Here is a 12,370-nt window from a genome sequence, read left to right as displayed (position 1 = left end):
TCTATGATAATTACGGGCGTTCGTTGTTTTAATATTAGTCTTCGCCAGGCTGGATCTCGTCTGCTCTCCCCATGTTCCCACAGGGATTTTTAAATGCATGCACCATATATATATATATATATATATAAGTGCGCACGCATGGAGCAGACACAGTGATGGTGGATGTTTATGTGGCCTTGGTGAAAGATGAGTTCTGTGCAGCCTCCCATGTCAAAAAAAAAGGGGGGGGGGGGGGGGGGGGCAATGTCCTTCTGCAATCTGCAGTAGCCAAGACATGTTGCAGGCACAGAAACATGCCCGCCGTGAGCTACCAGAGGGCTCGCTGGTGTTTGTTAACAGAACCCCAGTTTCTGAGTTCAGCTGCTGTATAAACATTTCCAATCGGGCTGGAACAGTCCCAGAGGAAAAGCCTCCCCATGGACTTCGTCCTATGAGGAGAAGGTCTTGGAGGCAAAGATACACACTGTGTTTTCGCATGTTCTCACATTTGGCGGGAGGGGGGGTGGAGTTATGCGTAATTACAGCAGTTTCTTTTGTTTGTGTTGCTCTGATGCCAATATTCCACTAAAGACATCATATCTTTAACTCATATTGGTTGTTTTTTGCCTGAGGACTCTCCGCGCAAACTTTCCCCCACTTTGCAAAGTCCTTTTGAGTCTGGGCCTAATCGGGACAGACGTAGGAATGATGGGTGGATAAACGAGGCAGAGTTTAGTGTGCTAACAGGGCCGTAGTGAGGAAGATAATGGACGTTTTTTAATTATCTGTGATTTGTCCAGAGTGAGGCCGCTGCACCAGCTATACAGTATCACTGCATCTGAAGATAATTGGCATCTGCCCTCTGGAGACATTCAAGAACACACAAATAACATGTCCTATATTTTTACAACCATGCAAATGGTCTTGTTCCAATTTCTCCTACACACACATACACATGCATTGTCCCTTTTACACTAATGCAGTAAAAATATCACATACACACACACACACACACACACACACACACACACATATCTTCTTCTATTTTTCCTGCAAACTCTTGTACCAAAAATGCATGTGGAGATGTGTGCATTTGTATGAAGGGAATGATGACTGCTTTAGGTTTGGGTATGTTCTGACATTGTGAATTGTTAATGGCGGTGATGGCCTTAGCAGGATAGGATGTGGGTCTTATTTTGGGCATTCCTTTGTGTGAATCTGTCTGGAAGCCAGGCACAATACATGAAAGATGAAAACAGACGTTCTCTCAAGGAAGAAAACACTTCCTAAACTGAATACCTCTGTTTCTGGCCTGTACCCCTGCTATAAAACCACATGGACTAACAGTTAAAAGGCAACTATGTGATAAATGTTTGTGTGTGGAATGGCCAAAGACTGAACTCGGCATAAGAAACAAATGCATTTAGTGAACTCAACCCACAACCTTCATTTGAACGCTATTGCAGGTCACATGACTGGTCACATGACTTGTCCTGTCACTGATTAGGAAGTAATTCTCAGTTATAGGGCCGAAGCAGGGTCCCTCAGAACCCCCCCGGTTTTAACACTGGTATATTCCACGTCTTGTTTCATTAGTGAATATTAAGCACCTTAAATGCTTCGATTTATTTTTGTCAAAATGCAGCTTATTTGTCCTTTAAAGTCCCGAAACTGTAAAAGTTTTAAGTGCCACATAAATTTTTTAAAAGGCCAGATATTGCCCAAAGTGCAGAGATGCATTTCACACCCACAGCACTAATGCCACCTCATCTGTCCCCTTCGCTGTCCGCCGTTAGCTGCAGCCGTCTGAAAAACACAAATGCCTGCAGCCCCACCCCCACAACCCACCCCCACCCCCACCTTTATGATCTGCTCTTCCAGTTATCCTCACCATGTCTCTGGTTGCAGCGGACGCAGGACTGTCTCTCCCTGTATACTGTAAATCTGCCGGGGAACACGGACGTCTCCTCCGCCACCGAGGATCGGACCGCTCCGGCCCAAATCCCTGACTTGGCTGCCGACGCTTTTTGGCAGGTGCCTGGGCCACGTCTGCTCGCTCCATCAGCCGTATTGATTACTCCACACCCTCCTCTCCTCTCCTCCCTTCTCCTCTCTTCTCCCGCCGTCCTTCGCTTGTCTCCCGTCCTCTCGTCTCCTGTCCTCTCCGCTCCCAGACCCGTCTTCTCCTGCTTATTAAACATGCAGAGCCCATTTGCTTATAGCGGAGTACGGGCAGTCAGACGTGAACACACCTGGCCCGCGCATTGATTTATTAGCTCTGATTTGGACCTGGGAGATCATCGTCGCTCCTCCGCTCGCTGAATTTCAATCGGGCCGCCGCTCGCCTTTGTCCGACTCCGCCACGGACCTCTGATCCGTGTGAGAGAACGCTGGCCGCGAGGAACTGGCGCTGGTCGGTAACGCCACTGCAGGGCGAGGTGGGGTTGGTGTCGGCGAGGACACGACCCCGAGGACACGGGGAAGAGCTGAATCTGCATATCACAGTGTCTCACAAGGGACTGGTGTTACCACGAGGTCCCTCGCTCTTTCTCTCTGTGCTTCCATTTCCTGTCCTGCGTAATCACTTCCAGGTGAGAGGTGTTCCTCCAGCCTCTTCAGGGTACAGTTCTTAAACCTGTTTTCCTATCGATACTGTGGGTTTGATACTTACCAGATCTGACAAAGTAAAGATCTCATGTTTGGCGTAATATTACAAGGGAAACATTAAGTGAATTATTTGGCCTGAATGACTGGAAATAAAACGTTACTGAAGCTCCGACTTGAAACTCAAGCTCAGGTCCTGCAACACATTTGGTTTTCATTATTTTTCTCGAAATTTTAACAATAGCACCCAGGGATTAAGTCATAGGGAGGGTCACAGCCAAGCCAAACATCCTGCCTCCCCCAGAAAAATGGAGACAGATACAAAAAAAAAGGAAGCAGGTGTAAAGAACACTTTTCTGTGTGTGTGTGTGTGTGTGTGTGTGTGTGTGTGTGTGTGTGTGTGTGTGTGCGTGCGCGTGTGTGTGTGTGTGGTTTTTTTCTGTCATTGTGTCTTCTCACAGAGGTGTTCTGCACTGTGTTTGTCTTCAAGAAGAGAAACACTTCTGGCAGGAACCACTCTGTGAAAAACTGGGGGTGGGGCGGCGGGCAAGAAAAATCAAACTAAACAAGGGATGTTTTTCTTCGGCCCCCCGCCCGCGGGGCCGTGCTGCCGTGGAAAGGGCCGCACTCTGCAGCACCTCTCCAGGGTGGAGGTCTTGTATCCCCCTCCACCCCCAACACCCCCCTCTCCGTCACACAATGATCCCACCCAGAGCGGCAGATTCGAGCAGGGGTGTACTACCAAAACCAGGAACACTCACAATTATTCTTCATACCCCCACACTGCCCCCCCCCCGCCTCCATCCCCTAATCCCTCGTTCACTCTCTCTGTCCCTTTTTTCATTTTCTGTCTCTCCATTCATCTATGTGTTGTTTGTTTATTTTTTTTTCTCTTTTTTTGTTCATTTATCTCCATTTATGCTCACCCCAATCCCCGAAACGACGGTACTGCAGTGGAAATGATAATATTTCTTCAGCTGACGCAGCGTGACAGGAGGTGTGTGTAGTGAGAGGAACGCAGGCAGAAGGGATGAAGAGAGTGTGTAGGAGAGTCAGCTGTGCTCGGAGGTCAAAGGTTAAGAGGTTAAGGTAGTGATGGTAGGACGGGGGGATTACGTCAAGCTTAAATAAATAAATGAAGAGAAAGAAAAGAAAGTTTGAGGATGAACCACAGTCGCTTTCAAATGTCCGTATCGTTTATATCTGTGCTTGACAGAATTAGAACCGACTTTTGATTTCTGTTTATTTTTCCTCTGCTATTTCTTAAACTCATAAATAAAATATCTTTGGGAGTTAAAATAAATAAACACAAGTATTAAAACAGTTCTAAATCGTGACAGGTGATACTGATTTCCACCTGTGCTGTGAAGGTGTTTTTTAAAGCAGCGTTTCTTCAGAGTTGATTCGGCAACACCTGTCACTGCTGTTGACAGGTGGGAGAGCCTGATCAGAACAGAGTGCTCCTCGATCCTCGTGGCACCTTCGCCATTTTCCTCATCATCATCATCATCATCATCATCATCATCATCATTGCTCTCTTCATCATCAGCACCACGTGAGCGTGTCCCAGTGGAAGGATTGTGATCCAAGGTAGGCCGCCGTGGGCATCGCCTCTCTCCTCTCCGCCGCTTTACGGCTGCGGCTGGCGGGTCAGCACCGACAGGGATGATGGATCACGTTGGAACGCTGCACACCTGCTGGGACCGTTCCGTGTCCTACGCTGTTGTAACAGGATCGGCGGCGAGAGGCTCCCAGGCCCAGCGGTCTGGCCCAAAGCCGGCCCGTCTACCGACTGAAATACGCGCCCTTTCCAAAGACGCGCCCCGAATGAGCGATCTGTTGTTTCGACAGGATGAAGGCGCCCCCATGGGGGGAGGAGGGAGGGGCATTAGGACCCTGGGACCTGTTGGAAGCCTCCTCTGATAAGTTGTAGGCCTGTCAGAGCGAAGGCTCGCCTTACCTTCACTGGCCAGGCTGTCATCAACTTCAACCCCCCCACCCCCTGTTGCTATGGCTATGACATCATCAGCACACAGGAAGTGCTCACATTCCTGTTTGCATGAAGCAGGACATTAGGGTTGATATCATGACCTCAAATTAACTTCACAAGCACATAACGCTCTTTCTCTCTCTCTCCCTCTCTCTCTCTCTCTCTCTCTCTCTCTCTCTCTCTCTCTCTCTCTGAAATGGCAGTTATGTTCTCCTGTGTACTTTTGCTGTTCTCTCCCCCACCCTATTTAAATCTATTTTAGTAAATATTTGGAGATATTACAAACTTTGGTTACACCAGGCCCAGTACAATCCCATAAAAATGTACTCACACTGTTCTCTTCATGCCAAGCACTACATGAAAGCCAAGTGAAGGGTTTTTCCCACTCTAAGGATGCTCCCGCACACACACACATACACACACACACACACACACACACACACACACTCACACACACATAAACACACACACACAGCTACAGTTACATTGCTGTGCTGCTTGTGTTTTTAACTAAATCACCCATAAACCCACTCAGTCTCCTTCTACGACCTGGGGCTGCACCTGGAGCCGTGTGGCCCCCTAAGATCTTTCTTCCCATCTCTTGTGAAATCTTGACCAAGGATGCCTCTGTAGCATGTATTCCCGGGTCCAGGCATGCCATTAGCTGGGTGTATGCACGGCTTGAGCTGCTGGTGAGGGGTGAAACGTTAGGGGTGAAACGTGAGGGTTGAAACACGAAGAGTGAAACGTACAGCAGACTGTAGCAGGCCCGTGGGAGAGCTCCCATAATACACTGACGTCTGCATTTGCTATTTGAAACACCGATCTGTAATCAGTTCCTTCATGTTTGAGTATCTGTGCTCAACAGTAGACGTCAGCCCTTAACTGATCCCAGAATGTTTGTCGTTCTCTGAAGAAAGATAAGGGTTTGGTTTAGATACTGCTCCCAAGACCGGGTCAGGGTCCAATAGTCTGGGAATCACCAGTCTGGTGCACGTGTGCGTGTGTGTGTGTGTCTCCATCCAGGAGGGTAGGTGGGGAGAGGCTAGGCTCTGATAAGTTCCCTCCCACACTCACTGTAGATAGTCCACAGACTTCCTGCACGCAGTGTCTGGGCCTGATACCAGCCAGGGTATCTAATTGCATCAAAGACCTAGTGAAGGCCTTAGACTTCAAACAAAATAACACACACAGTGCATCACAGGCACATGTGTGTGCACTACTCTACGTTCTCTGCAGGAACACAGGCTAAACCACTTGCGCTAAGGGTCAGCTAGAGGTCAGCGTGATGCTAACGCTGTGCTGAGACTTTGGGGAAACTGGGCCAAGACCTTTCCGAGATCTTTTCACGATTGTTCCTGTCTTTTTTTACTGCACTGCTCCTGTTGTCATGAGAAAAAAAGCCTGCCTGAATGAATATGCTCCTTTTTGCCCAGTGAGAGAGAGAGCGAAAGAGAGAGAGAGAGAGAGAGAGAGAGAGAGAGAGAGATATTAATGATTGAGCCTAATCTTTAAACAAGTTAAATCATGAACCTGTTTAAACCCCAGAAGTTTTGTAAAAAAAATAAATAAATAAAAAGTGTTCTCTGGATCTTCAAAATTATGGCCCACAAACAGAAGAGCGCTTGAAACCAAGAGGTCAGAACCTTGGAAGGTTGAAGGTCACAAGGGCGTTTGCAGTGTGTCTGGGAGGTCAGGGTCTGCTCCACCCTGCGACCCCATGCCCGCCGACCCCTCGGCACTTAAACGCGGGTAAACCGTAAAACATCTGAACCAAGGTGAGGTTGTTTTTTTTTCTTTTCTTTTCAAGCCAAATGTAATCTTTATTAGTCTGTTTCTGTACAAAAAGCACGGTATCACAGGAAAGGATAACAAAACAAAACAAAACAAACAAACCAAAAATAACATGCATTTATGCACAGCACGCTGAGCAAGAGGAACACATTCTCCCCATTCTGAAGTCTAAAGACGTTAATTAAACATTGTGCTTTGATATACTTTCAATATATTTCATATTTCACAAAGATCAAAAAGCAATATCTCTACCCCTTTAACTTTGAGCTCAACATTGAGGGAGAAAAGAAGTCAAAAGTAAATCAAACTCAGTATGTTCACACCGTATTTGAAAACTCAATGTATTAATGGAAAAGGAACTGTGCTTGTGTGTGTGTGTGTGTGTGTGTGTGTGTGTGTGTGTGTGTGTGTGTGTGTGTGTGTGTGTGTGTGTGTGTGTGTGTGTGTGTGTGTGTGTGTGTGTGTGTATGTGTGGTGTGTGTGTGTGAGAGAGAGAGAGTGTGTGTATTTATATTTTAGTTTATGTCTTTTGTACAATGAACTACGGTCATTCTGTTTGTCATGGTTTATGCCACAATCTGTGAAGACAAATGTTGTGGAATTAGACTCTTCACACAGACACACATGTGCGTGCACACACACACACACACACACACACACACACATGCTGGTATCCTCCCACACAGAACATAAATAATGTGGTGAAGACTTCAACTCTAACATGGGAAAGACAGTTAAGTCATATTAATCTTGTCTACACGGGGTGAGCAACTTGATTGAAAGGCCAAATCAGAACCTTTTTTTTTTAAAGATCTATCTCATGTAGTGTAAACAGACCAGTTAACCTAACCATTATAAGTGTGTACATCTAAGTTTACTTATACGTCTATTTATTTATAACAGTCCATTCTAAAATCTGTTTGTTTCATGTGTTATGGCATCAGATATGTGAAATATGAATATGAATCTCTTCTCTAATTTAACTCAAACATCCCCCTTCACAAAAAAAAAACCCCTACTCCTAAGCCATACTGATTACACCTTTAAGCACGAGAAAGAAAATGTAAAAATGTACACCACCCAAATTGCTCTAAAAGTATCAGCTGGCAGTAAACGCATTCAAAGTAACATTTCTGACAGAAACTTCAAGACGTGATGAATCTGAATGAGTGTATAACCCAACCGCCCAAAACCGCTACCTTTACCATCTTTTTTTCTGAGTTGCTTGAGGTGAACAAAATAATAATGATGTTAAAAAAGCTGTCTTTAGGAGCACAGTCTATTGTAAGGCATCAATTATATGTTGTTGTTTTATTTAGTTACACAACTAATCCACCATAATGTGGATAGCGAGCTGCTTGCATTACAGTAAATACATTTTGCATAAGTAAATGATACAGGCTGTGTGTAACAACGATAACAATACCACCAACAACAGTAACATCAATGAATGGTTCCGTCAAGTGACTAAGTTCACGTGTGGCGCTCCAGTTAAAGGTTTTTGACCAGTTTGGCCTTTTTATGGTATTATCCATACAGGAAATCGTAACATGGTAATTTCATCTGCAACAAACCAGTCTGGGCTGAGACAGTATACCACTGAGTCTGAAGTAACCATTCAAGGATGGAGAATTATCATGGAAAGATTTCAGAAATATCAACAAAACCACATGATGAATAATTGGTCATCTCAGCTATGACCGGAGCGAAAAATTCAATCCAAAAGAATAATTCAATCCAAAGTATAATTCAATCCAAAACAATGTCTGAGAACATACTGATGCATATTTGTAGAATTTTTTTTTTCTTTTTTCTTTTTTTTTCTCATGGTTGCTAAGATACATTGCTCTTGTAAGTGGCCCAACGCAAACAGTGTGGTAAGAAATAGTTATGATCATACACATTTCACAAGAACTCACAGGACAAGAGGAAGAACAAGAAAAAACACAAATGTTGTTTACAAAAAGAAAACGTTAAATATACAGTTGAAAAAGCCTCTTTTTTTTTTCTTTACAAAAGTGGTGGCGCGGATGTCCTGTTTTTATAAAACAGGTGACCTGGCGTGTCCGGACTTTTTTGATTTTGTTTTTACAAAAAAGTGTCATTTTACTTTTCACTCTTTTTACAATATCTAAAAGGTATTAAGACATCAAATGTGTTTACATAGATATTTGATATTATAATTCAGGCCTAAATCACAAAAGAAATCCCAAAACATAGTTTTATAAATACATACAAAAAAAATCACAAGAAGTTGTTCAACAATAAGTCTGGTACCTAAATGTGATTAAAATTGCAGAAAGCATTCCTGGTTTAATTCTACCAATCCACAAACCTGTAACTATACTGTACCTACGGAAACAGTACAAGCTTAAAACTGATTGATACCCTAAATTATGATAATCCTTTAAATCTGCACATTAACCTGACATTTCTTTCTTTCTATTGTGGACAGTTGTAATTGTGCATTTTCAGCTGGTTAGAACTCCAATCTACAATTTATTTAGATTTAATAACAAAAGTTAATGCAAATTGTGGGTACTACTTTACAGTAAGACACTGCCTGTGAAGGGTTTAAAAATAGTTTAAAATTACCATAAACACCTAAAAATTAATAATAACTGCTATAACATAACTAAAAGTGGCAATAAGTTCTATAAACAGTTTACATGTTAAACCCGTTTTAAAAACATTTTTGTGTCTAAGACCTAAATAATATCCATTAATTAGCTTTTAAACTATTCATAAACCTTTAATAAGGGGTCTTTTTGTAAATTGGTACCCAGTTTGCCTTTGTGAAAATAAACCCTTGAAAACATTACATTTTACAGAATAATTCGATGACTTTAAAACAATTCCATTTTGAGCCACGCACGGTCACATGACCTCGTTCCCTCCTCTGCTTGGCTCATTAAACGTTTTTCTGTCCAGTGGAAATGAGAAGAAACTGAAACAGGAGCCCATCAAAAGACAACTCCATGCAAGTAAACAAGTAAACAAACAAATGAAGCCCCTCCCCCCCCTCCCCTAAAGCCAAGCAGAGGACTGCAGCCAGAAGCCGCTGCAGAGTACCACACGTCCGCTTGGAGATCTCACTGGGATCGTCTCGGCTCGCCACACCGCGAGAGATTCCAGTGGCCTCCACGCACGGCTGCGGAGCGCGTCCTTCCCGAACGCTCTGGAGAACGCCGACTCGGATGGTCTCAAACCAACATAAACATAGCCTACAGACCTTTCAGGACATGGGGCCTAAGTTCTTTTCTCTTATATTCCTTTTTTTTGTACTTTGTCCAGTTGATCCAGGTGTGAACGATACTCTGATTTGGGGGGGAAGCTCTTCCATAGGGCGGCGACGATGAGGATGGTGTTTGCTAAGTGGCTGCCAGGCAGACGTCTGGAGCTGACGAGTGTTCGTCTCGGGCTCAGAGAGGCTCCGTGAGCACGAGCTCATGCTCCCTTGCTTCACATGGGCGGCACGATGAGACCAGCCATGGCTGCAGCACAACGAGACACACATGAGCAATTCAGAGAGCGTCAACGAGACAAACAAACGAGACAAACAATTCTGAGAAGCTGTGTCTTTACACTTATGGTTACATTTTCATTACATTTATTCATCATATTTAGATTACCTCTGAAGTGATTGGCTGATTGGCTGTCAAAAACAAAGCACTCTTACACAACTAAATAAATATACTGGAAAAACATGAAATACAGAAATCTAACATAATGACGGCAATTGTGAATTTCACAACACACCAGGGTCCCACTGGATTTGATGAACAAGACCAGGAAATGAGCAAAAAGAAACTTCAGATTAAGAAAAACTGGGGATTATACTGTTGAACAGAGGTTCTAGGCTCCTCCCAATATGCAAATGAGAAGGACCTGACTTGAACGTTATTACCACGCTGGGTTTTTTTTTAGCAGGATGTGAAAATTAAGACCTGCAGGTCACATGACTGACATGGGAAAGGATAGCCAATTAAAATAATTTTAACAGTCTTGAGGTCCATAAACTAGACTGTGAGAAATTGGTGAGCTCCCTAGTCACTGTTTAAGGGTCAGATTGGATTGGAAACATGTAATTTGTGAGCATTATCAGCATTTTGGAGGTCATGTCGCAAATATCAAACAGAATAACTGCCAATAGCAAGACTGGGTTATTAACGTCCTATCAAAGTAATAGATTAGGGGGAAGAATAGCCTTGTAGTTATGGATCAACTTTGACCTCAAAAACATCTACGGGGTGTCATTTGTTTTATTGTTTTTGTGACGACATGCCTAAGAGCATCTTTTTCATTGGCTGAGAAGCAGGAGAGGGGTGGGGTTCTCACCCTGTAGGCTGCTCCCATTGGTGCTGGTGCAGGTGGGGGGCGGGGAGGTCTGTGGCCGGACGACGGGGGCGAAGGCGCTCTTCTGTTTGACTGCAGAGATCATATGAACAGGAGAGAATGAGGCAGTGGGATGGAGGAAGTGACAGACGTAGGAAGACCGAGGAGGGTGGAGGTGGTTGGGGGTTGTGGGTGGGGGTCTGGTGCTCCAGGGGAGGCCTTGGAGGGCGGAAGACACACACACACACACACACACACACACATGCGCGCGTGCTCGCACACACAGGTGGGTGGGTGGGTTTTGGGTGGATGAGCGGGTGGTTGTGAGGGCGGTCATGCTGGTTATGGGGGTGCGGATGAAGGGCGGAGGGACTGAGAGGAAGAGGAGCGGAATGGGGGATGGGAGAGTGCGCTACCCGAATGGGAAAGTTGATCCATAACTCAGAGCTCTCATAGAGGGTTCAAATCATATGTTAAACCCAACAAACCAGGACTGTCAGATACACTCAATTTGGCGCTATATATATATATATATATATATATATATATATATATATATATATATATATATATATATATATATATATATATATTTTTTTTTTTTTTTATTTGATGTTACACCGCTGTGCCGCAGTCTTATAAAAACACCAGTCACGTTTCAAAGTGGGGAACCAGATGTGCTCGGACAGGAAACGTCGCCGAGCTGTAGGGGCGGCAGCCCGAGCCTGGGTCGCCATTGCTGCGGAGGCACGGATCGTTCCGGAGAATGATGGCCTACCTCACCGCACCTTGGCCTAGGCCCGCGCTCCCGGGAAAAAGAATTCACAATCAGCAAAAACCAAGCCAAACAAAAGCCACCACACAGCTCTCCTCCACCTAACTTCCACCTTGATACGCTAAAATCCCTTTTCCTGACAGAGCCGACCGGCATCCGCCACTTGGTAGAGTGAATGAAACGAAATCTTGTCACAAAATGGCTTCGCTCAGTGTCCGTCTCACCAAACATATGCCAATCGAATGAAACATGAACAATCTGGGTAGAGAACATGTGAACTGAGTTAAAACCAAGTTCTTAAGCGCAGCCAAAATGTTTTAGATTGCGTGTTACACAGGTTGTAATTCCACTGTGAGTTAAACCTCGCGTCGAGACAGTCTGTCTGCCATCTGTCGCCCCTCGTGAGATGTATCGCTACGTTATAAAGGAGAACCTGCTTTGCCAGCACCATTTAAAGCATCAAGAGTTCGAACTTCAAGAGTTTCACTTCAAGAGTTTGAAGGTATGTCTCAAAAACGGAGCGGGAGTCAGGCAACTGGTTGACAGGAAGGTGCATGCAAAGGGCGTTAATGTTAGTGAGGATGAGGATGATGAGGAAGATGGGCGTCAGGATTCAGAGCTGATGTGGAGCGTCGGACACGGTGAACCATGTGCAGCCTCGGCCTTCTCCACCCGGGCAGATGGTCACGCTAACCAATCAGCTTTCTTATTTATTTACACCATGAAGAGCAACTATCTTCTTTATTCCAAGCAGCCCAACATATGCTAGCCAAATAGCAGCCTTGAATGACTAAATCTGTCAGTTCTCAGACATAGTCACAAGTACAGTTCCGGTACAAGCACGCTACAGCTGCGTGTTTACAGAGTACAGCCACTCCTGCACAGCCTGAATA

At 44.6% G+C, this 12,370-nt stretch overlaps 1 protein-coding gene across 1 annotated transcript in view; it reads right to left on the bottom strand.

Moving 5' to 3' along the window:
* Window positions 1-6,357: 6,357 nt before the first annotated feature.
* The window catches only part of LOC143508641 (transcription factor COE3), a 41,078-nt gene continuing 35,065 nt past the window's right edge, over window positions 6,358-12,370 (bottom strand). Inside the window, exons 11-12 of the mRNA XM_076997305.1 lie at window positions 10,706-10,795; window positions 6,358-9,861 (exon numbers count right to left, since the gene is read on the bottom strand). Of these exons, the coding sequence (XP_076853420.1) occupies window positions 9,830-9,861; window positions 10,706-10,795 (122 nt within the window). The 3' untranslated portion in view covers window positions 6,358-9,829. The remainder of the gene's footprint in view (window positions 9,862-10,705; window positions 10,796-12,370) is intronic.

Source organism: Brachyhypopomus gauderio, chromosome 2, assembly GCF_052324685.1.
Source record: "Brachyhypopomus gauderio isolate BG-103 chromosome 2, BGAUD_0.2, whole genome shotgun sequence".
NCBI lineage: Eukaryota > Metazoa > Chordata > Actinopteri > Gymnotiformes > Hypopomidae > Brachyhypopomus > Brachyhypopomus gauderio.
Note: the sequence above shows the minus strand (reverse complement) of the source record. Positions and strands in the feature narration are given on the sequence as shown.